Source organism: Lissotriton helveticus, chromosome 5_1 (assembly GCF_964261635.1).
Source record: "Lissotriton helveticus chromosome 5_1, aLisHel1.1, whole genome shotgun sequence".
Taxonomy (NCBI): domain Eukaryota; kingdom Metazoa; phylum Chordata; class Amphibia; order Caudata; family Salamandridae; genus Lissotriton; species Lissotriton helveticus.
Window position 1 is genome coordinate 1,178,313,870 of NC_136065.1, and position 27,793 is coordinate 1,178,341,662.

Below are 27,793 nucleotides of genomic sequence, written 5' to 3' on the forward strand. Positions count from 1 at the left end.
GTACATGACAAGGGGTATTGTGTGAAATCGAACAGGCCCAGAGGTCAGTGCCTTTCCATCCACAGCTTTCACCATTTCAGGGACTTTTTTCTTCTCATAGGGAATGCCCATCCTCCAGGCATACTGTTGATCAATGAAATTCCCTGTGGCCCCTGAATCCAATAAGGCAGACACTGTAAACGACTTATCCTCAGTTATTCTCAAAGAAACGGTAATGTTCATATGAGCCACTGAAGGTTGCATGGTATTTGCAAGGTATAATGGGATCTTTTCCTCTTCTTCCAAACCCAAGACGGAGACCCCGTCCGTACTTGGGCTCTTCAGTTTTCCGACTCCTGTGTTACAGCGACTTGTTTCCGGGGACCCATACTAGAGTTTGACGTTTTTCCTCGAGCTCGACATTCTCTGATGAAATGGCCGCTTTTCCCACAATAGTGACACAGCTTTTGTAGGCGTCTTTTCTCTCTTTCTTCGGGAGTCAGAGGACCCCTAACCCCTCCGATTTGCATGGGTTCCACTCCCATCCCAGGTTTGATATAGTCCTCTGGAGGAGGGCGAGGCTTCGGAAAGTAAGAACGTATTTCCCCTCCATTTTTGTCGCCTTTTCGGTCTTGTACTCTGTGGTCAAGCTGAACAGCAAGGTCTATCATCTCATCGCATGTCTTGGGCAATTGCACAACTTGGGAGAGCACGTCTTTCAACTCCCCGCGTAATCCTTGATAAAACAAAGAGGTTCGTTTCTCAGGAGGCCATTCCGTTTCCACTATTAGACGATTAAAGGTGGTAATATACGTCAACAAATCCTGTAATCCTTGACGAAGAGTCATCAATTCACGGTCTAGAGACAGCATGTGTGTTTTCCTATCAAACAGCTTCCTCATCTCGCTACAAAAATCCTGGAAGTTGTGTAGCACTGGGTCATTCCTTTCCATCAATGGAATAGTCCAACTGGCAGCGTTGCCCCCCATGTATGACATCATGAACGATGTTTTTGATGCATCGTCCATGAAAACGGTTGGTTTACAGAGGAAATGGAGCCTACACTGATTTAGAAATGTTTCAAACTTCTTGGTGTCCCCATAGAATCGCTCAGGAGGTGCTAAAGGTATACCAGGGTTTTGGATGACATGGACTGTGGGAACGGGACCTGAAGGAGAGGGATTAGTGGGTTGAGTAGCAAAGAATCCACCCCCCATAGACGCCCCATCCGGGTTTTGTGTTGGGGGTGGGGGCGGAAGCGTTCCCTCTCTGATATAACTCTTCCCTTTCCGAGCGATGCCAGCCACCTCACGTCTAAGTGAACCCACTTCGTTTCTAAGGTCATGGTTCTCCTGTCGTGTGGCATGTACTTCCTGCTGGAGAGCAGATAAACTCTCCAACAAGGAAGCCAACACAGTATTCGTATCCATCGCTCAGGCTGAAAACCTTCGTGGGCTTGTCAATCTGTCACGACGTCAATGGTGATATACCACTAACCTCTGAGAGATGTCAGCAGGAACGATGGATAGATGAATATCCCCCCTCCTCTCCAGGATGCACAACACACAGTGTAAGGAAAACACAACTATGTATGTATGCCCCCCGGGGAAAAGGGAAGTGGATAAAATAATAAAGGCTGTCCAGAGGGGCTTCTGAAGGTATGTCAGTATGCCGTCCACCCACTCACTCGCCGGTCTCTAAGAACCCCCGGTGATATACTGCAGGTAAGGAAAGAACAAGAACCAACAATTAGAAACCCAGCACTTCACAGGCATCAAAGAAACATACCATATCACTAAGGATAATTACTAACTGATGTGGTGGACTGGAGCGCCTGTAAACCCCTCAAGGAAGCAAACCACGAACAGCAGATATCCGAGTGGAACCAATAGCCTCCTCAGAAGCAGCCGAACAATTGGCGACTGTAAAAATCAGCAAGGGTTTCTCAACGTAGGCAAAATCAGCAAGGAAAAACAAAGAAGCAACAAAATCAGCAAGGAGTCTCGTTGAGTAGCACGTACCGGTACCGGCACGCCAGGATTCACAAAAGGAAATGTCCCAATGAAAAACACCAGTGACGGAGACGACAACGCGCTCCTGCGCGGGTCTCACAAACGTCACTCAAAGAAGAGCGAGGCCGCCCGTCTTATGAATGCGGGGACTCGCTCGCGAAGCTGGATGCAAAAGGCAGTCTTCTAGAAGTTCAGAAAAGCAGAAATCATTCTGCTCAAGGCAAACAATGTATCTGGAAATCCACTCCAAGGAGCAGGCAAGGGCTCCGTCCCGGTCTCACTTAAGGTCCTGATTGACAAGCCCCGAGCCGTTACCTCGGAAGGCTTTTGTCGACACCACGCTTCCGCTTCCTTGTCTGCTGGGCTTCTGGGGACTGTAGTTCCGCAACCGCCAGGCTCCCTCCAGTGGCGAGATGCGGGAAATACATCGTCCGACCAACACTGTTTGTCCCTTTCTGAACCTAGTACCCCTGGTAATCGCTACAAGTATATGGTGAGAAATAGGGTAGGGTATTGGATATGCTGAATTAAAAGAAAGTAATGAATACCCATAAGTACATTGAAAGTATATAGATGCATAAAGGAGGTAGGTATATGTAGATTAAAGATATAGATAGAGGTACAGGATGAGAAATAGGGTAGTGCATTGGATATGCTTTTCAGGAGGAAAGTAACAAACACACAGATCCAACCAAGTACATGGAAGGTACATAGATGCACAATGGAAGAAGTACATGTAGACCAAAGATGCACCAGATACATTTGGTCTCACATTTACGAAAGTTTGAGCTATTGGCAGTGCAATAGCTGAAACTCTCGCAAATGCGAGACCTATTCCATTGCAAAAATGTTTGTTTACTAGACCCCATGTGTCACTTTCACATTTGTGAAGGCCGCACCCCTTTCTTTAGACAAGCCACGTCTAAAGAAAGTAGCGTCGCCGACATTAAAGTGAAATAGTGTCATGGGGCGTACTTTGACAAAAAAAAGCATGTGTTTGTCAAGTTGATGATTAGATATTTTTTTTTTGTGTAAAAGCACCCTGCCACACTTTCACTTTAAAAGCAACCCTCACCCTTCTTCAGACACGGCTTGTCTAAAGAAAGTGGCGAGGCCTCCATGAATGTGAAAGCACCGCATGGGTGCTTTAAAATAAAAAAAAATGTAAAAAAAAATAAGTGCGCTTTTTCCCTCGGCAAAGATGGCAGGCGAGCAGAAAGCAAAGAAGACCAAAAAGCATCATGCCAGCCGCAACCCGGTTCTTGCTCGTGGTATCGGGAAATATTCCCGATCAGCGATGTTTGCCAGAAGAGCAATGTACAAGCGCAAGTACACTGCCACAGAATCAAAGATTGAGAAGAAGGCAAGACCACCAGGAACTATTTCAAAGCCAGTAGGTGGAGACAAGAATGGAGGCACCCGTATGGTTAAGATTTGTAAAATGCCATGATACTATCCGACTGAGGATGTACCCCGTAAATTGCTGAGTCATGGTAAAAAGCCCTTCTCCCAGCACAAGCTGCGTGCCTCCATTTCTCCTGGGACAGTTCTGATTCTTTTGAATGGGCGTCACAGAGGAAAGCGTGTAATGTGTTTGAAGCAGCTTGCATCTGGTTTGCTCCTTGTAACAGGTCCATTGGTTATAAATCGCATTCCACTGCGTAGAGCTCACCAGAAATTCGTCATTGCCACTTCTACCAAGATTGACATCTCTTTAGTAAAAATACCTAAACATCTAACTGACTCCTACTTCAAGAAGAAGAAGCTGCGCAAACCCAAACACCAAGAGGGCGAAATCTTTGACACAGAGAAAGAAAAATACGAGGTAACGGAGCAGCGCAAAAATGACCAGAAGCTAGTGGATTCACAGCTCTTGCCTCTCATCAAGAAAGAACCACAACTGCGTGGTTACTTGAGATCTACGTTTTGCCTAGCCAATGGAGTTTATCCACACAAACTGGTTTTCTAATTGGTTAGAAAATTGCTCATTAAAAGAAAACTTTCTTAACATTTTTTTTAAAATAGTAAGCGCGGCCGCTATACTTAAAGCGGACAGTGCTGCTAAAATAAAGAAAGAAAGAAATGATGCAGCTACAGGTAAAACGGACCGCCATTAGTAAGTAAAATGAAAGCGGGTGATGTTCCGCGACCTAGAGGCTGGGATAGAGGCATATCATTAAACAAAAGAGTGCTCCCAGCCAAGATAAAGCAGACTGTGCAACAAGACAAGTAAAAGGTCCAGTCGTTATGGGAGGTAACAAATGCAGACAGGGCAGTATCATTGAGGGACTAACAAGCCTAATAACGACTCTGAACCCAGTGTTTACGAAGTACAATGACACAAGCCAATTAAAAATATGGGCGGAGACTGGGTGGGACTTCACAGCCATACTCCAATTCTGCATGCCTCGCAACAGCACATGCACTGCCTAGGCTCGACCGGAAAAAAAAAATAAAGCGTATCATTTGGGAAGGAAAAGATTGGAGCTGAACTGTTACCCGGCTCCCTTCCCTGTAACCTCTGCCCCAGAGTCTACCCGACAGAATTCACAAAGGAGATGCAGTCCGTCAGGGACAGATTTTGCTTCGCATTTACAAATTCTTTAACACCCAGATTCAGATGTATATATCTGAGCAGTACTTTGTGGCAGCAGTAGCATACACAAACTATTGATGCACGTAATTGCGATTCGCAATTATGAGGGGTTGCACCTTTCTGTCCCCTCTTAAATGTGACTTGGCATGAGTTGCAGAACCCTTTTGCAACTTCCAAGGGCTTTTATATAGTTGTTTTTACAGTCTGGGAAACTGCTGTGTCGAGCGACCCAGCCACACATAGAAGACTGTTTTGGATTTACCATGGCCTGCATCTGGAGATTGATTCCCCATGCTCAGCTAGATTACTAACCAAATAAACCAGGAGTCCCTTGAGAATCGAACGTTGCCCATCCTTCCTCACCCAAGTGCTCATCTGTCCTGATGAAGACCCCGTTGTGAGGACACCACTCACCCTCCTTTTTGCCAGGGTCGAAACGTAGACCGTCCTATCAAAACGCCCACATGCTCATAGAATAAAATGTACCAATTGAAAATGTACCTATGAGCTATGTGTATATATATATATATATATATATATATATATATATATATATATATATATATATATAGGAACCTATTGACCTTATATAGGCTGGAAAGGTCAAACTGTATCTATTGTGTATTGTACTTATGTCACAAACACCTTTACCCTGTCCCCCACCCGTCAACTCACTACCACTGCCCGAATTTCCCTTTTGTTTCCTACACCTGAGAGCACTGTCAATAGTAATGCATTGCAACCCATTATTGCTTTGACTGACAATTGCATTTAATGCTGGTGTTACATAGCAAATTAAATTTCTGTTCTTGAACTTACCTTTGCATTTATTAGTGGTGAACTGTTTTCTGTTTGTCTGCTTACTTTTTGATTTGTCACAAGATATTTGACTACCTCGACCAATCTTTTGAACGTACTGTATGAATCCAGTCATGGATGCTGACGTGTAGCGAGCCCATCTGGGAAGCTGCTGGGTAGGGAGCTGGTCTGGTATGCTGCCAGGTCGGTAGCTGGACTGGTATGCCGCTGGTTCGTGAGCGGGTCTGAGGTGCCGCAAGAGAGGGAGCCAGTCTGTTAATTCTTCTTATTTTTTTTTTTGCAGTGTCCACCAGGAATGAAGCAGCAGGTATTGGTTTTCTATACAAAACTCTTAGGACGGATCCGACAGCCGCTTCTTCCTCACATTAATGTACACCGACCTGTTCAGGTATACCAATTTTGTTTATCCTTGTATTGGAAATAATTATTAAAATAGAAATTAGCATACTTATCTGATTATCACACCTTTGGTTCCTTGCTTAGGACAGAAAAGGTTTTCTAGTTTAATAGTAACATATAGCCCACAACCGTGTCCAGATCTTTGACAAATGATAGTTAACTTTGGCTTCATGGTAATGTTACATATTTGCTCAACTAACTTTCGTAGAGCACTTAATTCGTCTTAGGCGGTGCTTTTTGTTACGCTCGTGCTTTTGATGTAAGGTGTTGGCTGTCATGGTCGAGTTGTTGACATTCTCAACAGGTCCTCATTGCATGGGCATCAAAGGGCCACCAATCCTTACAGTGCTACACATCTAAAGCAAGCATCCCTGTGTTCTCCATTCTAGAAAGGCACAGAGGAAAGGCAGTGCTGACCCAGTTGATATTCTCATCTGTTGTCTAATATACCACAGCTATAATTCCCTGGGAGCTATAACTTTTGTAACCTGTGGACTTCTTTTGGTCATAACCAATCCTCAAGAGGATTCAGCTTTTTAGCACAGTATAAAATGTTAATTTTGTTTTCTCTAGTATAGTCTTCCATCAAACATGCTGACATCTGTATCCTGCTGCTAAACTCCAATCCACATGTCTAGAATCTTTGTCTGTGGCTGCTGGACTTTGGCCTGTGTACAGATCTGTTCACAATTGTAGAACTTGGTTGGAGCTAGAGATATTAGAATATGTGATCTTCAATCCATTAGATGGAGAAGGTCTGTCCAGGTCTTGGTTAAGGAGACTGTGCCATGACTCTCTTGAAGCTCATGATGGTTTTGAGAAGTTAGGAATCTGGAGGACCATAGACGTTTGTTTCCTTGATGGTAATGCTCAATTCCAGTACAAAAACATACATTTTAAACTTAAATGCTTATGAATGAAGTGTCAAATTGCATGTTTCTTGGAAGGTATTCCTTATTAAACAATGTTCTAGTCCTATCATGGTAACACAGAGTTCTGACTAGTTGATTGTTGTGCGCGTTTATTGAACTGCTTTATAATTCTTTTGATCTTAACAATGATTTACTCTTTTAAAAAAAACACGTGCATCTTTTATTTAGTCCACAGTTAAGCTATTCATTGCATAAAATTGGCCCGATAGGTCCGCATGCATAGGTTTTTGTTGCTTATGTATTGCAGGTACCTTGCTGTGCACGCTCCTTTCATCTAGTCTTGTGCTCATAAAATTACAAGTTGTATTTCTTCAAAGACAAATTATCTGTTTTGAGGTGAAATGCACAATTCACACTGTGCTTAATTTGTAAAAAACAAGTGTTTGGGCCCACCGTTTTGCTCAGAACCTGATGGCTGGTGCCATTGGATGTCAGCGTGCTGAATTCCAAAGCCTTGGCAATCGTGAATCCACCTCATTCCTTGTTAATCCACCACCCAACACTCCCTGCTTTTTATCTAATTGATGCAAGTTCCTGCTTTAATCCTTTGTCATGTTTTTTCCGTCTTTCTCATTCTTACCCCACTGTGTATTTTTCTGAGACAAAGTCTGATGGGGAAAAAGAAGTGCAGATCCCCAAAACTAAGTGCTGGTGAGCCCCACCTGCAACCATTGGCTCAAAGTAAGCACTGTAAGCACCAGAACACAGACCTCCCCTCAGATTGTTGTTTTTCCATAATCAGGCTAGGACATGGTTCAGGGGATCCAATACCATTGTAACTAAAAGATTTTGGCACAGAACAACTCTGAGAAAAGAAAGGACAGAGCATTGAACAGAAAATAAACAAAGCCAGCAGTGCCACTTTTTTGAGTCAAAGATCCTGAATCAAGCCATATGAGCTTGAGAATGAGAAGGAGCTGGAGAATACTCATTTTATGTTGTGTTCCTCTTACACTAGCAAATACCCAAGGTCGGATCAAAGCTAGACCTTTTACTTCTGTTTATCAAGGCACCACAAAACCAACTACTCTGCACGCAATGACTTTTGATCACAGGAAACTGTCTGCCACCCTCGGGCAGCAGGTGGGTGCAAAAGTCAGAATTGCTGTGCCAAGACTTTACTGAATCCTTGTCTGGTAGTCCAGGACATTCAGAGGAGGACCATCTGGCACAGCAAAAGAACAAAGTGAGTAGGTTCCTAGTTTTGTTTCGCCTGTAGACTTCAACTTGGGATAATCTGAATCTCCAGGGCCTCCATGGAAGCCCGTACCTATAGCAAACCTCACTTTGATTCTCTGAGGGCAAAACAGAGGGCCTTTCACAGCACCTCTGGCCTCAAAGGAGGTAACACCACACACTGAGGGTTATCAGTCTCTAAGAAGAAAAACTATACACCACACTTAGACTATAACAGTAGTCCCTGCCATATTCAGTACATTCAAGACCTGATGACGATTGTTTTGTAGACCCACCTCACAGGATGATGCAAAGCTCGATTATGGGGCAGGTGACTTTACACAGGTTGTGAGCCCTATCCACTAATGTCATCCATACTAGATGGTATTCTACCTATCATTCAAACCTTGCAATCGCACCTGCCATCACCAGGTTCTGCATCGCATTATCTTGCGAGGTACGCGTCAATAGATAACAAAGACCATTTTAAAAAAGACAGTTTTTTATGAAGAACCATTCCTCAAAACTACATTGCAGCATCTAAACCACAACCTGCTGCCTACTTGTCTAATATTGAGGGAACTCCGAGCCCGACAGGATTACCCTCGCGCGACCCCACCTTCATGAGATCAAAAACTAACACCTCCAACTCTTGCTTGAGGAGGTGCAGGCATGTCTACAAAAAGGGGCTACATGAAATGGTGCCAATGCATCAATGGAAACCTAAGTGAAATAAGTTTGCTTGACATTCTATCCCACTTCATAGGGATTGTTATGTTTTGTTTTGTCTCACCCTTTAAATATCTGTGTAAGGAATAATTTGTGTTATCACTGCTACTGTTACAATAGGAATCCTCGCCAGTAGCATATACTTTTTTTGTTTTGTTTTTGTTTTGGCCGAATCCGTTTTACGGGGTGAGAACCTGTGTTGATTGGTAGGGGGCACAGAACAGGAGTTAACATAAGCAAAAAAGGTATCTGTTATGTTATGTTAATATATTTATTAAGCGCTCGACAACCCAGAGGCATCTTAGCGCTGAGGTCTGGAGAAGCAAGTTCATGTAAGGCCCGTGTCTCTATTTAGTAAACAGCCAAGTTTTCAGGGCATTCCTGAAAGCAAACAACGTTGGAAGTGTTCTAATGGAGAAGGGAAGTTAATTCCAGAGTTTGGGGGCTGCCATCCTAAAGCTTCTACCACCACCCCAACTGGCTTTGAAAAATCTCGGAATTGCAAACAATTTAGCTCCTTCTAAGCGCAGATGCTTTTTAGAGACATACCAGTATCATAGGCGTCTCAGGAACTTGGGACCAGGATCGTGAAGTGCCTTAGAGGTAGTGCAAAGGACCTTAAAGATAATACGGGTCTTGACTGGGAGCCAGTGCAGCTTTTGCAAATGTTTCCGGACTGAATGATACTTAGGTATTCCCAGCAAAAGCCTGGCGGCCGCCATCTGGATCATTTGCAACTTATTGTGTTGTTTCTTAGGCACACCAAGATAGAGACCATTACAATAGTCTAATTTGGCAAGAATCCGTGAGGTAATCAAAGTTTTCCTGCTGTCTGTGGTAATAAAAGGTAGTACTTTTTTGATTATTTTAAGCAAAAAAAAACCTTGATGAGGAAACGGCATTAACCTGTGCCTCAAAGTTCAGTTTTTTGTCAATGATCACACCTTGATCACACCAAGGTTTTTAGCCTTGGCGACTGGAATTGGTGCCGTCCCTAATTAGTCAGGCCACCATCTCTGTGACCAGTATGGTAGAAAATTGCCAAAAATGACTACTTCAGTTTTATCTGAATTCAGTCTAAGACAATGAGAACTCATCCAGAACCTGACCGCCAGCATGAAGTACTTAAAATTATGCATCGGTGATCGTGTTTTTAGACACAGACAAAACAATTTGTGTATCGTCCGTATAGGATGTCAGAGCCAGTCCGAAGGATCTAATAAGTGTTGCCAGCTCGGATGCATAAATATTAAAAAGAGTGGAGCTCAAGGATGAGCTCTGTGGGACTCCACCTGGGAGGACAAAGGGTGGAGACTTGTTGGTGCCCAAAGCAACCAATTGTATTCTACCAGACAGAAAGGAAGAAACCAGTGTGAGCGCTTTGTCGGAGATGCCAATGGATCAAGACACCTTAGTAAGAGATTGTGATCGACCGTGTCGAACGCCTCCGACAAGTCGAGCAAAATCAGAGCAGCAGCTCCCCCTGTATCCAGAAGTGTTATAATTTCGTCTGTGGCTTTAACCAGGGCTGATTCTGTACTGTGTTCTGCACTGAATCCAAACTGTGTTTCGTCCAGACAGTTGTTGAAGTGCAGGTAGTGGATTAGCTGTTCATTCATTACTTTTTCCACCAGTTTTGCAGGGAGAGGAAGGCGGGAAATAGGACTGTTATTATTTGGTTCCTTGGTATCAAGATTGTGTGTTTTTAGTAATGGCAAAATAGATGCCTTTTTCCAAATAGTAGGAAATACACCCTGAGCAAACATGGAATTCAAAATAGTGGTAAGACTGGAAACCAGCATCTCAGCGGCTTGCTTAAACCACAGTGGGGGGAAGAGAGTCATAGGGAGAACCTGATTTGGCCTGCTGAATAAGAGTGGTGATTTTCTCGTTGGTAATTGGCTTAAATTCGGAAAAAGTTATGTCCGCAGAAGATCCAACATTGGCTACGATGCTTTTAACTGTGCAAGTATTAGTATCAAATAATCAATCATACCATTTGTAAAGCGCACTACTTACCCGTGAGGGTCTCAAGGCGCTGGAGGGTGGGGATGCTGCTCCTGCTCGAAAAGCCAGGTCTTGAGTCTTCTGAAGGTCAGCAGGTCTTGGGTCTGCCGTAGGTGGGTGGGGAGGGGGTTCCAGGTCTTGGCGGTGAGGTGGTTTAACGATCTGCCGCCTGAGGTCGCTCTTCGGATGCGGGGAGCTGTGGCGAGGGTTAGGTCGGCGGAGCTGGCGGATGAGGGGTGTAGAAGCTGAGTCGTCTGGTGAGGTAAGCTGGTCCGGTGTTGTGGAGTGCTTTGTGTGCGTGGGTGAGGAGCTTGAAGGTTATCCTCTTGTTGACGGGGAACCAGTGCAGGTCTCTCAGGTGGGGTGTGATGTTGCTGCGGCGAGGGATGTCGAGGATCAGGCGTGCAGAGGCGGTCTGGATGCATTGCAGCCGTCTCAGGAGTTTGGCCGAGGCCCCTGCGTAGAGTTCGTTTCCGTAGTCCAGTCTGCTGCTGACGAGGGCCTGGGTGACCGTTCTTCTAGTTTCGATGGGGATCCACTTGTAGATCCTGCGAAGCATGCGGAGGTTGTTGAAGCATAAGGAAGAGACTGCGTTGACCTGCTTAGTCATGGAGAGGGTGGAGTCGAGGATGACCCCTAGGTTGCGTGCGTGGTCGGTGGGTGTTGGGGCTGTTCCGAGTGCGGTCGGCCGCCAGGAGTCCCAGGCTGAGGGGGTGGATCCGAGTTCAGCTTCAATCGGCTGTTCCTCATCCATTTGGAAACAGCCTTCATTCCTTCGTGGAGGTTGGTTCTGGCGGTGTGGGGGTCTTTGGTGAGGGAGAGGATCAGCTGGGTGTCATCGACATAAGTGATGATATTGAGGTTGTGCAGTCGGGCGACGTGGGCGAGTAGTGCCATTTAGATGTTGAACAGCGTTGGGCTGAAGGATGAGCCTTGGGGTACGCCGCAGATGATCTCGTTGGCTTTGGAGCTAAAGGGGGGAAGGCGGACTCTCTGTGTTCTGCCGGCGAGGAAGGAGGTGGTCCAGTCCAAGGCTTTCTCTTGGATCCCGGCGTCGTGGAGGCGTGTTCGTAGTGTGTGGTGGCAGACCATGTCGAAGGCGGTTGACAGGTCCAGAAAGATGAGGGCCGCTGTTACTCCATTGTCTAGCAGGGTCCTGATGTCATCGGTGGCGGCGATGAGGGCAGTTTCGGTGCTGTGGTTGCTGCGGAACCCAGATTGGGAAGAGTCCAGGATGCTGTTCTCCTCGAGGTAGCAGGTCAGTTGTTTGTTGACAGTCTTCTCAATGACCTTCGCCGGGAACGGGAGCAGGGAGATAGGCCGGAAATTCTTGAGGTCCTTGAGATCCGCCCTGGGTTTCTTGAGTAAGGTGTTGATCTTGGCGTGCTTCCAGCTCTCCGGGAAGGTTGCTGCCTCTAAGGAGATGTTGATGACTTTCCGGAGATGGGGTGCGATGGCTGTGCTGGCTTTGTTGAAGATGTGGATTGGGCATGAGTCTGATGGAGATCCGGAGTGGATGGTGTTCATAGTCTTGATGGTGTAGTCGTCGGTGATCTTGGTACAAGGGAGCAGGCGGTTGGTGGTTGTGGGGGCGAGGGTCTCGGTGGTTGTCGGGGCAGGCGTGGCGTTGAAGCTTTCGTGGATGTCTGTGATCTTGCGGTGGAAGAAGGTGGCCAGCGAGTCGCACAAGTTTTGCAAAGGTGGGACGTCGTTGGTGTTGGTGCTGGGGCTGGAGAGTTCCTTCACGATGTTGAAGAGCTCTTTGCTGTTGTGTGCATTGTTGTCTAGGCAGTCTTTGAAGGAGGCCCTTTTGGTAGATCTGATGAGGTGATGGTATCTGCGGGTGGCGCTCTTGTGGGCTGCGTAGCTGTCTGGTGTTTGTTCACGGAGCCAGATCTTCTCCAGTTTTCGGCAGGTTCGCTTGAAGGCCTGGAGGTCGTTAGTGAACCAGCTGGCTTTCTAGCTGGTGTGACTGTTGGAGGGTCTCTTGACCAGGGCACGGGTGTTGGCGCAGTCGTCGATCCACTGTCTGAGGTTGCGGGTGGCGGTGTCTGGGTCATTGGAGTCGGCGGGTGGGCTCTGGGCGAGGGAGGTGGTTAGCTGGTCTTCGGTGACTTTGCTCCAGCAGCGGCGAGGCATCTGTTGGGTGTGGTGGTGCGTGGTGGGCTTCTTGAAGGTGAAGTGGATGCAGCGGTGGTCGGTTCAGTGGAGTTTGGTGGTGGGGTTGAAGGAGACGTGGGGGCTTGTATAATATATATAATAGATATTTGTATAATATATATTTGCTCCACTTTCTTAAAAAATGTTGCGCTCAGGAGTTACAAAACTTTTGTGATGGCTCAGTTGTGTTTCTTTCTAACTCTCCAGACAATTTAGAGACTACTTGAAATCTAAAATCAGTTATAGAATAACAGACCACTACATGTGACCCCCAATTAAAATGCTGAACTGTACAAACATTATCTTCAATTTAACCAATCTGGTTTGTCCTCTGGAGCAGATTATAATTCTACAGTAGCTAACCTGATTTTAGCCGCGTGAGAAACAGATCAATGAGGGGGATAATTCATGAAGCTGATCGACGTTCATTGCTTCGCTTCAAAGATTCCTAATTTGATAGTAACTACTAAACTAGTGGGATGCGTTACTTGCTGATTAATCGAGTGGTGTAGCAGCCAAGAAAGGCATTGTTTTTTTTATTTTCACATGTGCCATTCATGGCGACTTGTCTAGTTACTTGACTGTCTGTTACTTAGAAGTAACATTAATTTTCTACTTAATGTAGGTACATACAAATTATGTTCTCTATTTTCATTCACAGAAACTCATCAGGCTTTGTGGGGAAGTTCTAGCAACACCAACCGAAAATGAGGAGATTCAGTTTCTCTGTATAGTCTGTTCCAAGCTGAAGCAGGATCCATACTTAGTTAATTTCTTCCTCGAGGTGGGTGATTGGCATTCCCCACTATATTGCTGCATCTTCAGATAGCTTATATCCATATGAATTAAATTGTGTACATCCTTATGTAATGCATATTTATGGGAAAATTGTCTAAAGTCCTTTGCAAAGTAAGTACAGAGAATGGCTGCCTGAAGTTTTTGTAAAGGTTTGTGTATAATTTACTGTACACATCTCACTACTCAATGCTTCTTTTCTTAGAACAAGTTAAAACTGCCGGCATTCAGAGGACCTTCAGGAGATGACCTAAAAGACCAGAACTGCCTGACAGACACGGGGCAGTCGCTGAAGTCCGAAGCATCAAGTAGTGGAGCTTGGGCAGGGCATGAGGTGAAAGAAAATGACATAGGAGACCAGGTTGATGAACTTTCAACATGTCTTAACAACACTGATGTCTCCGACACTGCGACCAGTCATCCAAACCAAGACTACAATCTTGTGAACTCCTTACTCAATCTCACAAGGAGTCCGGTCAGTTCCATTTGATTTTTATTGTTTGTCAGAAATAAGTTGTTTCAGTTTGCAGCCCAGGCCTGTTGGCTGCTGGTAGTCTTTGTACATTTCCATGCTGGTGCTCAAGGTCAAGTGGGATGAGGAAGTGCGGTTGGCACAAGCAGGTTAGCGTGATCAAGCACAAGTAGGTTGTCTTTCTGATCCTCACTGTAGTTACCAGCCTACAAGGACAGTTTGGCACAGATAATCTGGACTTTGGTAAATATATATCCCTCAAGTGCTCTTTTGTATATGGATTAATTGTGAATCTGTCAACAGAGAACTGCTCCTGTTCCCCAGATTATGAGAGCTGAGCTGGTGCTTGCAAGTAGTGGTGTGCAATAGCCCTGGACAGTTGAAACTTCGAGATCAAAAAGATCGTAGTAGATGCATAGCAGCTGAACTTTGGGAGGGGTCTCAATATAGAATTGCATTAAGAAAAATAAAATGCCCGGACCACTGCAGTGCTTTTAAGAACATCTCCCTGGGGCCGGCGGATAAACAACCAGCATGAATTGGGGAGCTGGGGAGGGGGTATTTTGCCTGAAGTCTCACACCAGTGACTTAAAATAATGAGAAGTAATTTGACCTCACCTACATGTGCATGACTGGGCAAAGGTGTACAAATGGATGTGATGTATTGGTTAACGCACCTTGAGCCTATTATTTGAGCTGTGGGCACGGGACTGATTTCAAAACGGTACCTTCCATACTGTAATATTTTACAGATATATTGGACATGACTAAGGTGCATTAAGTGTTTCATATTTTTTACTGAAAATATGCCATGTACATGCATATCATTTCACTGCCACAAGGCTGTATAATGTACTGCAGTCAATAACCAAATAATGCATTTTGTTGTAGCTTTATATTCTCATTAAGTAACGATACTATTTACATGTAATATTACAGCAGCACATTGTTTATCTAATAGTTTATCATATATGATTATATTAGTTGAATGCAATTTCACCATCGTTCTCTCATTGGTGTAATTCAGTATGTATTTCTGTGTTCTATACTCCTTCCAGGATGGTCGTATTGCTGTAAAGGCTTGTGAAGGTCTCATGCTGTTAGTTAGCCTGCCAGAGCCTGCAGCAGCCAGATGCCTTATGCAGAGCACTAGCTTGTGCGAGTTGCTGACCGACAGACTTGCTTCTCTCTACAAAGCCCTGCCTTCATCAGTTGATCCTCTGGACATTGAGACTGTGGAGGCCATCAATTGGGGGTAGGGAAACGATCTATATTCATATAAAATGTAGAAGCTTTTAAAGTTCATGTTTCCATGTGATGCCTCTTCCTTAAGCATACTCATTTTAAGGCATTGACAAAATTGGAAACTTTTTTTTAATCCATGAATTTTCCTTTCTGGCGGTGGATGGTGCATCTGTGGGGCCATTTGCACATTTTTCACACTAAAAAAACATATCCGGTCCATAAAGGCACCACCAATTATGGTGATCTCAGTTTGATTTTTCTTCAGTACAGAAGCTGCAATTCACAACTCACTTGGATTTTTGCTAATCAAGAAACAATTTCCAAAAGACCCAATCAGGTTGTGGGCACGATATTTGTGCTGTTTATTGTTTTCATCACAATTTTTACATTCTTAGACTTAAAGTCCTGCTCAGACAGCATAAGATAAAGGTATTTTTCTAATTTTCATATGATGTGTATGTGGTGTGGGTTTGAAAGTGGCATCTTGTAAGCTGTGTAGAAAGCAAGAGAGAGTCCATAGAATTCACGGTCAAACGCTACCTTTTCTGGAAAATTGTAATCCAAAACAAGTACGCTTGCACTCTCCATTTACTTCCTCCTTTCCTGAGTTAACTCTGATCAGATTGAGGTTTTCAAACATATCATGATGTAAATCTATGAACTGTTCCAAAATAAGGAGCAGCTGTGCCTCCCATTAGCGCTGTTATTATCATGGTGCTAGTATGCCAACCCAGTCTGTATGCCTACAGCAAACCCTTTTCTCTGCCTCTCTTTTACTAAGTCACTGACTTTGGCCAGTAGCAAGTGAAGGTGCATATCCCTGTCTAGAAATGTGCTAAAAGGATAGTAACTGCGGCAGTGAGTAGGGCACCAACAATTGTATTGTAATTGCATTTATATAGTGCTTACTATCCCGGACGAGGCATCGAAGCACTCTTTCGGCAAGATGGACTCTACTCTAGAATTCATAAAGGATTAGTGGTGAATTAGTGTAGTGAAAATATGAAATTAATTTTAGTGGTGGAAATGTTAGTCAGTTATTTGGATTGAGAAGGATAGTGGAGGGATAGAAGAGGGAAAAAGGTTTGCATTTATATAGCGCTTGCTACCCCTGATGGGGGGAGGGCAGGGGGGGGTGGGGGTTGAAGTGTTTTTGGTTTTTTTTTCCGGCGAGTAGCACGCCACTCTGGAACACTGGTACAGTATTAGTGATAAATTAGTATAGTGAAATAGGAAAGTAATTTGAGTGGTGGATATGTTAGTCAGTTATTTGGATTTAGAAGGATAGCCAAAGGGTAGAAGAGGTAAAAAGGTTTGCATTTGTATAGCACTTGCTACCCCTGATGAGGTGTTGAAGTGCTTTTTCGGTGAGTAGCACGCTACTCCGTAACCCATAAAGGATTAGCGGTGAATTAGTATAGTGAAATATGAAATTAATTGAGTGGTGGGCATGTTAGTCTGTTATTTGGATTGAAAAGGATAGTGGGAAGGATTTAGATTTTTTTTTAGCTCATAGCAGTAGGTGGAGGCTTGGCATGAGTAAAAAGGAGATGGAGGGGGATAAGTAAAAGGGAGGTGGAGGGGGAAGAGTCGGAGGGAGGGTTTAGAAAGGCTTGTTTTGGGGGATCAGAATAGTAAAAAGATGTATTAGATGATGCAAGGAGAGGTAGAGTAGGGATGAGTCTCAAAAGTGTTATTTTGGGGATCATAGTAGTGGTAAGGGGTTTGGGATGAATGAGAGTGTGGCGGTAAAGGATATATTGATAGAGGTATAGGGTGAGAAATAGGCTAATGCATTCGAAAGAGTGTAGAAAGAGGTTTGAGAGAGTCAGAGTTGAGCTGGAGGATCTATTGAGAGTGGTATAGGGTGAAATATAGGGTAGTGCATTGGATATGCTGAGTTAGAAGAAAAAGACATAATACATAAGTAAAAGTAATAAATATATAGATCCAAAAGTAATAAAGATATAGATCCATAAGTGCATGGAGGGTAAATAGATGCATAATTGAAGGTAGTGTATGTAGATTAAAGATGCATTAAATAAACTCTGGTTTTGAAGTGTTGTACTTAAAATTTAGTTTTATTTATTTGTATATACATATATATTTTTTTAGTACATCAATAGTGAAGCAATTGTAGATAAATAGTTATGATAAAAAGATTTAGTTATTTATGCAGTCACTAATATACATGTTAAAACATAGAATAATGTAACTATCAGTGATATATACATTTGTTAAGCAGAACCAATGAATATCTCTATATAATTTTTTTAACCATAAGTATTCTACAGGTTTATACAAAGCAATACACATCTATAGGTAAATATCAATATTACAAATAAATGCTTATATACAGAGTGATATGCTGTATATTTATCTGTTTGCGTATGGTGGTTATGTGGGGAAGAGCCAATTCTTGAGTAGTTTTCTGAGATAAGGTGGTTATCTGTGGATCTTATGTTAAGGGGTAAAGAGTTCCATAGTTTGGCTGCTTGAACAGAGAATGATGTGCCACCCATTGTGTTTTTCTTGTATATTGGGATTTTGAGACGAGGTGCCACTCTAGAACAGATGTTCCTTTGTTGAATGTGTTTGGTGATTTTATTCCTGATGAAGAGCTGTCCCGTTTCATGTATTGCTTTGTGAGTGATACAAAGCAGCTTGAATGTGGATCTTCTGGCAACCGGTAACCAATGCAGTGCTTTGAAGGCAGGGGAGATGTGGTCTTGCGGTTTTATACGTAAGAGTAGTCTGGCAACAGAGTTCTGAATCTGTTGTAGTCTTTTCACGGTCGTTAAAGGTGATCTATGGTAGAGACTATTGGCGTAATCGAGTTTGGACAAAACAAGGGAGATGGTAGCTTGGACCTTGTGTGAAAATCCCAAATGGGTGAAGATTCATCGCTGAGTTTTTACAGTAACAAAGCTTGATCTTGCTAGTTTGTCCACTTGGGCATTTATCAATAGCTTGGAGTCCATGGTTCCGAGGTTTCTTACTTCCTTCAATATTTTAGATCCAATATCATCAGGCCACATGGCGAGTGGGTCATAATGTTTCCAATCGCCACACGTGAGTATTTCCATTTTGGAGGCATTCAATTTGAGATGGCTCCACGTCGCCCATTGATCCACGGCTCTGAGACAACTGAAAATTGGCGAGTTAACAATGTCTTTGGTGCATTCCAGTTGAAGGAGTATTTGCATGTCATCTGCATAGTTGTAGCACATGAGTTGAAATTGATTGATCAGTGCTGGTAATGACTTCATGTAGATGTTGAAAAGCATGGGTAAGATAATAAAGGCTTGAGGGACTCCTGCTTAAGTACGGTTTGGACGTGAATGGTGGGGTATGGATTACATTAGTTCTGTTGCAAAGGTAGGACGTGATCCAGTCTAGAGCAGTCCCCTCTATGCAGACTTTGTGAAGTCTTTGTACCAGAGTGTCATGGTCAACTGTGTCAAAGGCAGCCGAGAGGTCCAAGAGAAGTAGTGCAGCAACCCTGTTGCAGTAAACTGTGTGTTTCAGGTCGTCCCAGATGGCAAGGAGGGCAGATTCTGTGCCTCTTCCTGGACGGAATCCCGTTTGGAAGTCTGAAAGTATGGCATTCTCTTCAATGAATTGTGACATCTGGGAAAAAGCTGCTCTTTCCATTTGTTTGCCCAAAAAAGGTCCATTTGAAATCAGTCTGTAGTTGTCATGGTTCAGCTGGTCCAAGTTTGTTCTCTTCAGTTATGGGCATATGTATGACCTTTGAGTTCTTCTGGGAATATTACAGTAGTTAAGGAGTTTTTGATGATTTTCCTTACTGGAGTGGCAGCAGAGATCATTAGAAGAATTGTCTCGAAGGTACACTGGTCAGAAGGGCTGGCAGCAAGCCTGCTTGCTTTGACCAGGTCTATAAATTCATTGTGTGAAATGTGTTTGAAGGAATGGAGAGGCTGGGTCAGAGTATTCTTGGATTGTAGCTTTGTAAAAGGGTTAGTGCTGATGCATTGTCTATGTTTTAAGTATGAGTCCAACGTGTCTGCTTTGTCCGCGTAATGATTTGCCCGTTTGTCTGTGAACTCTTGAGTAATGGGATGAACTGCTTCTAGGCAATTTCGTTTACAAAATTCACTGAGAATTTTATAGAATTCTTTATTTGCACATTTAGCATTTTGAATTCTGTCTGAATAGTATTATTTCTTCGCTTTTTTGATAGCTGACTTGTACAATCTGTTCATTTACTGTAAGCGAAGTTTGTCTTGGTTGGCGTTTGTTTTGAGCCAGGCACGTTGCAGCTTTCTAATTTGCTGTTTTATCTCTGTATTTCTCCAAGGTGCTTGTTTTCTATTGTTCTGTTGTGTGGTTTTTAGTGGTACCAGGATATCAAAGGCATCCTGTAGCCACTCATATAGTTTTGAACAGAATTTATTGTTTCTAGATCTCTACTGGATGTTAGTTGTGTTTGTAAGTGTTCCAAATTGAGTTTGTTCCATGGGCAATAAATGGATGCACGTAAAGTGGTTTTAGGTGCGTCGCTTAGTGTTGTTTTATGTTGGAAGGCAAGCAAATGGTGGTATGACCATGTGACTGGAGTCATTGTTTTGAAAAGTAACTAGTTCTGTATTAGCAAAAATGACATCTAGAATGTGTCCTGCGATGTTTGTAGGAAATCTGATGCAGGTTCAGTGCTTCTAGGCCAGCAATGATTGTTTTCGGTTGGGGCATATATGGGTTGTCAAACCAAATGTTGAGGTCACCCATAACGTATATGTTCGAGTGTAGTGTTATCAGGTTTGAAACCGTGTCTAGAATTGCGTCTGGGATATTTGCCTTGCCAGGTGGAGGTCTGTAAAGGAGCAGGAAGTTAGTGGAGGAAGACGGTGTAGGATTAAATCTGGTGAAAATGGCCTCACAATCCTTTATGTTGACGTCGTCAACTTTAGTGATATGTAATGTTTGCCTGAACACAACAGCTAGGCCACCTCCTCTTTTGCCTATACCATTTTGGATGATAGTTTCGTAGCCTAGAGGAACGGCTTAATGCAAGACTGGAGCCAGATCATCTGTCAACCATGATTCTGTAATGAATAGTATGTCTGGTTTTGCGTCCGTGAGAAGGCCGTGAATGTGACGTTTGTTCTTAGAGAGCGATCGAGCATTTATTAGTAGACAGTTTAGATAATGTACTTTGGAAATAGTGTGACTTTGCTTTGTAGAGGAGTGAGCAGTATTATGTGGGATTGCAGCTGGTGTGTCCTTACTGTTGGTAATAGCTGTATGAGGATTGCAATTGTGTGGCTGTTCTGTATGGTGTTCCTAGTCCAGCAGGCTAAGAAGGCATTTTGATGGGTCTGCGTGTGTAGGTGGTGGAGACCATGTTTAAGAGTGAGTTGGTGTGCTGTTGTTTTTGTAGTCTCCTTGTGTTTGCTTTGTTCACCCAAAGTTAGCAGGGTATGCCCAGACGTGGGCCCCTTGCTCACTTTGCCACTGGATTCAAGCTAGCCTGGCTGTTGAGGGGAGTTACCCCAAAGCCGGTCCCAGGATGCTTGTTTCCGGTCCAGGTAAGATCTGGCTTGGCAGTTCGGGCTGGACTGTTCTCATGAGGCACATGGTCAAGACTGATTTGCGTATAGCTGGGTCTGATCTGGGGTGGCGAAGTGAGCTAAAGAACGATGATGGATTTAACCCAGATCTGTGACTGGGGGTGAGTGTCTGAAAAGTTTCAGTGCTCCGTCCATCATCCCCCTAAGGTTTGCTTTGTTTTGTAGTGTAACCTTGTTGTGCAGTAGACCTGGAGAAGCAAAGGTGTGAGGTGTCGCACGTTACTTATTTTTGTTTGTGTCTGTTTAGGGCAGAAGGTATATGAGCTAGGGGTGGCAGTGCAGCATGTGGGTCATGTGGTATGGTTCTAAATTGTTCAATGGATAAGAGGAGGTTAATGGAGAGTAGTTGTGATGCTCTATGTGTGTTAGGTGTGGTGGGAGAGAGAAAGCTTGGTATTGTAGTTAGTCCATTTGTGTAATTTGAAAGGTGGGTGTATGTTTGTACTGTGTAGATGGTAAGCATTATGAAGTGTTGCGATTGAGAGATTTTGTTGCGCTGGTTTGCGTGATATGTTTTGTTTTTGAGGAGTAAGGGGATGTTGATGTATTTGTTTTATGAGATGTGTTTGCTAGTATTGTATGGTTTGTGAGTGAAAGTTGTAAGGTAAAGGGGGTGGTGATGTGTTTTCGAGAAGAGTGTATTTTGTGTGTAAGAGGGGATGAAGTACCGTTGTGAGTGTTTGTCAGAGACTAGTTTGCTGCAATGCGTAGTATGTGTGGTGTAGTGGGGTATAGATGTTGTGTGGTTGTCTTGTGATAGAAAGAAGAGGAGGGTGTTGGTTGGAGAAAAGATGGAAGGCTGAGTATAGGTTTGTTAGTGACAAAAAGGGGTCTGTTAGGAGTAATTAGAGCAGAGAGCGTGAGTCTGATTGGGATATAGTACAGTGTGGTGTGAAATTCGGTTGTGTCAGTCATGATTGGATTGGGTAGTGGTGTTAGGATAGAGTTGTGTACTGTTTGTAGGTGATGGTGCAAATGTGTGGTAGCTGGGATAGAATGGTGAATAGCTGTGGTTTGTGTGGTTTTGTAGTGGGTGCCGACACATTGAATTGTGCTTAGGGTTAGTTTGTAGTAAATCAGTGGAGCATATTTGGTGTTAGTGTGTTACTCTGTTTGCGGATGGGGATAGGGTAGGATGAGTGCTGGTGTTTGTGAATGGCAGATTGGCCTTTTATACCTAGTTTTGATGTTTTCGCCAGCATCAGTGATTTGCATATCAGGTATTGACATCTCATCTAGTGCAGGCGAACACTGTCAGTAAAGGTTATGGAAAGAATGGTATCCTTTCCTCTATTCTCTGTGCTATCCATATGAAACAACACATGGTGAATGTCCCAATCAGACTGGGTGAGGCACAATTCATATCTGCTACCTGTTAGATAACACTTTTCACATATCTAGTGGTTGCTTCCGTACTAAGCACATCTCTTTTAGGGCTGTATTCAAATCAGAATTGTTAATTTCATATGCATGTGATGCAGACTTTTGGAGAATTTCAACAGAATGCTTTCCCCAAAATTATATGATTATGGAACTGTGTGCGACATGTCTTCTAACTGCTAATCATACTCATTGTCTGCCAACCATAGTTTCTCCAGTATTAGGGTTGCTTTCATAGATTCACATGCTTGAATAATTCCCCGTCGTCGAAGTGGGAGTCCCACGGTACATAAAATAGTAGTTGATATATATATATATATATATCATCATAAATAGATATAAATAAGAAATTTAAAAGTACCATAGAACAACATCGGCCCATAGAAGCCTAAAGGGAAAATTCACTTTAGTAACATATCCATGTCATTAAAATGGTCCACATTCCAGCCAATCAGGCTGCAGCACCCTCTAGAACCTTCTCCTCAGAAGCTCAAGCCCTCAGATTTTCTACCGCAGGTCGTGTGAAGGGAGTCTCCCTGAGCTCTGCTCAGTTTCTTCAATCTACAAACCTTTTATCTTCTTATACAAATTCTTCTACTAAGAAATCTTTATTCAGGCCTTGTTCTGCTTGTGGAAAACTTCGCCTGTTCCATGAGGACCCTCATAAAAAGTGCATCTATTGCCTGTACCCGGACCATGAGGTGAGGAATTGCAAGTTTTGCAGAACATTTTCTTCTCAGACCCTAAAGGATAGAGAGGCCCGTCTCCTTCTGTGGCTACAGAAGTTGAAGACTTCAGACAACACTGTATCTGATGTAGAGATTGTGTCTTCCTGCCATTCCAGGACCTCTCTGAAACGTGGGTCGGAGACAGAGATGCCTTCTCCTTTTCTAAAAAAGAAGAAACTTGTGGATGCTCCAAAGTCCGTCTCCCAGCGGGATCTGCTGGCCTCTACCCCTACGGGACCTGGTTCTCTGGCATCGCAGTCCCAATCTGTGCCCTCGTCGTCTAAAACGAGTGCCAGCTCGTCGAAGACAACAAGATCCGTCGACGTTGAGCCTACGATGACGACGACGACGTCCGCGAAGAAATCCGTCTCGTCGGCGACCTTACCAAAGAAGCATTCGTCGACGAAGGCTTTGTCGACGCGTCACTCGTCGACCCTACCACCAGCATCGTCGACAGACGGCTTCCGGTTCTTCGTCGACACCTGGTTCAACATTAATGAATCCCTCAACGACTGTTTCGACCACGAGCTCGTCGACGGAACACTATTCTCTGGCAACTGCAACAACCTTTACTGTGGTGACGGCTTCTACTATAAAACGTCCCGCTCTGCTGGTTTTGAGTCCTCTTCAAGGTGGTTCTGGCCCCCCTGCTCAACTCTTTGCGTCTGCAGAGGAGGAATCTTCTGATGGGTCTTATGTTGATGACACCTTTCGTCCTGCAAACAGTCCTTCGGAGCTCAATATAAAATATCAGGTCTATGAGCATGAGGACAATGATGACAGGGGTCACTCTTCCCAGTTCATGATGACCAGCTGGATGTTGACCACGAGGTTCCTATGGCACAGATACCGCTGTCTTTGATTTCAAACCTTCAGCACATGTTAGACGATTACAATCGTCGATTTCCACCTTCTCCGCAGGACTCTCCTTCTCCGCCTCCTCCAGCACGAGAGCCACTTCCGGTTGCTCAGGCAAGATCACCAGTTCTTCCAGATCCTGGTACTGATGATGATGATGATGTCCACAATGATACGGAGCAGGATGACGACGCTGTCCTTGCAGATTGGGACAATTATCTGGTCCAGACCCCGTCTCCTCCTCCTGCTTCTCCCCTGGCTTCTCCCCCAGTGGACATTGGGGGTTTCCAAAAATTAATGATGAGAGCCGCGAAGCGTTTTCATTTGCCCATGGTCGTCAAACAACAAGACTGTTTCCTTTATGACTTCAAGGATCAACCTTTAAAGCAAGTGCATACCATTCCAATTAATGATTTTATATGGAAGGAGGGACTTAAACTAATGGAACGGCCTAACTCCATCCCGGCCGTGCTTCCGCGCCTTGACAAAAAGTATAAGGCGCCTGAGGATTCACCTGCATGCCTTGTGTCACAACCAAAGGCTGACTCAGTCATTACGCAAGCCGCTCAAAAAAGGTCGTGTAACCCGGCAACTCCGTTAACTTTGCCACCGGATCAGGAAGGTCGCCGCTTGGATACCATTGGGAAGAAATTCACCACTATGACTGCCACGACTGCAAACTCCTTAGCCATCCTCTGGCAATACGACCGTCAGATGTGGTCAGAGATCGCGGCTTTGGTTGACCTACTTCCGGAATCCTCCAAGGCAGATGCCCATAAGATCGTGCAAGAGGGAGGGAAAATATCCTCTGAAATTATAGACTGTGCCGTTGATATTTCTCTACGGGTTTCAGACAGCTCGCAGGTGCTGCAGTCTTAAAGAGGCAGGGCTGGCTTAAAGCTACGGCTTTTCGGCCTGAAGTGCAGGCAAGAGTGCTCGATTTGCCTTTTGATGGAGAGTCCCTCTTTGGCAAGCGTGTGGACGACGCCTTAGAGTCCATCAAGAAAGACACGGACACTGGTCATGCCCTGGGATCTCTCCAATACCGGAAGCGGCCCTTTCGTGGCGCACGTGGCAGAGGTACTTCCTCCAATTTTCGTGGCTCCTCCCAGTACCGCTCCTATGGTGAAAACAAGCAGTGCTACTCCTATCAAACTCAGAATAGGCAATCCGATTCCAGGCCTTATAGAAGGTAAACCACCTACAGAGGAGGTGCTACCTATAAAAAACAGTGACTTTCCACGGATCAAGTGTTCTCCTGCTCCGAAAATTGGAGGTCGAATCTCCCAATAACTTCAGATCGTTGGGTGTTGGATGTCATCTTAAAGGGCCACGCTCTCGAATTTCTCAAATTTCCTCACACCCGACCACCCTCTGGCCATCCCCCAGCACATTTGAAGGAACTGTTTGCGCAAGTCGCAGTTATGATATAAAAAGGGGCTGTCGAAGTGGTTCCTCGATTACAACAAGGCAAGGGCTTTTATTCCCGCTTTTTCCTTATCAGGAAAAAATCAGGAGAGTGGCACCCTATCTTAGACCTCCGAGCCCTCAACAAGTTCATCAAGTCCCAAACATTTCGGATGCTGACCTTACTGGAAATTTTACAGTTCCTGAATCCCGGAGAGTTCCTCTCCACACTTTCATGTGCCAACCCATCACAGACACCGGAAGTACCTTTGTTTCACAGTGGGATCGAAACACTTCCAATTCAAAGTTTTACCTTTCGGCCTTCGTTCCGCTCCGAGAGTCTTCACAAAGATAATGGCTCCGGTTGCGGCTTTTCTACGCCTACAGGGTATACAGTTCTACCCTTATTAAGATGACTGCTTGATAAAAGCTCAAACCTTTCTTGCAGCAAGACAACACACTCGGACTTACCTATCCATCTTTCAAGCCTTGGGTCTTTCCATCTACCACGAGAAATCGCATGTTCGTCCAGCACAACAAAGGATCTCTCTAGGGGCATTAATAGACTCTCATCTGGCGAAGGTGTTTGTTTCACAGGAGCGCCAAGATCGCATTATCAAGATGGTGGCTCTTCTACGCTCAAGAAGGTCCGCTTCTGTCCGAATGTAAAAATCTTTTCTGAGCATGGCATCGTCCTGCATACAACTGATCCCTCCAAGAGGAGTTGAACAAACAATGGCGGCAAGTCTCAGGGTCGTTCAACGATAAAGTCTGCCTGACCCACCGCATTCAGGGCGCATTGGAATGGTCGGCTCACCTTCCAAACATCGCAACTGGGCGGCCGTTCCAGGACACAGACCCCACGCTTACCCTTACGACGGATGCTTCCTTAGAGGGTTGGTGTGCGCACCTCGAAGGGTTGTCAGTCAAAGGCAAATGGACGGCAGATCAATGCAAATGGCACATAAATCGTCTGGAACTCTTGGCTATCTTTCTCGCCCTAAAATCTTTCCGGCTGCTGGTGGAAGGGTAGTCACTGCTGGTGCGTGCGGACAACACCACCAGTATGCACTACCTCAACAAGCAAGGGTGTACGAGATCTCTTCTGCTGTCCAGACAGGCACAACAGATCTGGGAATGGGCGATTCACCATCGAGTCCAGCTAACAGCAGTTCACGTACCGGGTGCCTCCAACGCCCTTGCAGATTCTCTCAGCAGATCGGCTACGGACAATCACGAGTGGGAACTCCGTCAACCGACTCTAAAGTATGTATTTCGCTTGTGGGGCCAGCCGGAGCTGGATCTGTTTGCGACTCCATTCAACCGCAAATGCCTACACTTCGCAGGTCGACATCCCCACAACGGATCGAGCGGGAATGCGTTTTCGATCAACTGGTCAAACAAATTTGTTTACGCTTATCCGCCGATCCCTCTGATACCACGCCTACTGCACAGATGAGACTTCAACCGTGTCACATCCTATTGATTGCGCCCAGGTGGCCACGTCGCCCGTGGTTCACGGATCTTCTTCTGTTTTCCGAGTGAAATCCGATTCTTCTTCGTCCCCTGCCTCATCTTTTCACCATGAGCCTGCGCCAGATTTGCAACCCGGATCCAGCGTCTCTCCAGCTTCATGCTTGGAATCTGAGCACAATGAGTTTGCACATCTGAATATTGCTCCCGAGTGCAGAGAGGTGCTTGCTCATGCATGCGCTCCTTCCACAGTCAAAACCTATAAACTGAAATGGAAACGGTTTTGTGTTTGGTGCCACAAGGAGGTTGATTCTCTGCTCGCCACACCTGAGCAAATCCTGCCTTTTTCCCTCCTTTTGGCAAAGTCGGGACTTTTGCATTCCACTCTTAAAGTCTTCCTGGCCGCGATTTCCCGCTTTCGCCACGATGGTTCCACGTCCCTGTACTCCTCTCGAATAATTTGTCAGTTCTTTAAGGGCCTATTCCGGATGTTTCCACCTATCCGGCGTCCACCACCTGCTTGACGTTTGAATCTGGTCTTATCACAGCTCCTCAGACCTCCTTTCGAACCTATTTAATCAGCGGACCTAAAATTTCTTACTTGGAAAGTTTCCCTCCTCCTTGCACTTACATCCTCCAGGCGAGTAAGCGACATCCAAGCTTTCACCATTCAGCCTCCTTTTCTTCAATTCTCAAGGGACGCTGTTACACTTCGTACGAATCCTAAATTTATTCCTAAGGTTCCTTCTGACTTCTACCTTAATGAACCTGTCATTCTCAAGACTTTTTTCCCAGACCCTCAGTCTCCCGCTGAGCGCTCTCTTCATTCTTTGGACTTGAAGCACTGCCTCAAATTCTACATCCAACGCACTGCTGCCTTTCGTAAATCAGACCAGCTCTTTGTGGCCTATGGACGGATGCGCAAGGAACATCTAGTCGCTAAACAATCCATTACTCGATGGATTTCTGCCATCTCCTTCTGCCATCAACGGGCTGGCAAGCCTCTTTCTGTTCCGGTGCGAGCACACTCGACGA

At 44.7% G+C, this 27,793-nt stretch overlaps 1 protein-coding gene and 1 pseudogene across 1 annotated transcript in view; both read left to right on the forward strand.

The window, feature by feature from the left end:
• FHIP2A (FHF complex subunit HOOK interacting protein 2A) overlaps positions 1-27,793 on the forward strand; it is a 359,146-nt gene that overhangs the window by 82,355 nt on the left and 248,998 nt on the right. The window contains exons 4-7 of the mRNA XM_078643886.1: positions 5,690-5,794; positions 13,471-13,593; positions 13,810-14,079; positions 15,135-15,331. Of these exons, the coding sequence (XP_078500012.1) occupies positions 5,690-5,794; positions 13,471-13,593; positions 13,810-14,079; positions 15,135-15,331 (695 nt within the window). The remainder of the gene's footprint in view (positions 1-5,689; positions 5,795-13,470; positions 13,594-13,809; positions 14,080-15,134; positions 15,332-27,793) is intronic.
• LOC144753525 (large ribosomal subunit protein eL6 pseudogene) lies at positions 3,187-3,999 on the forward strand (annotated as a pseudogene).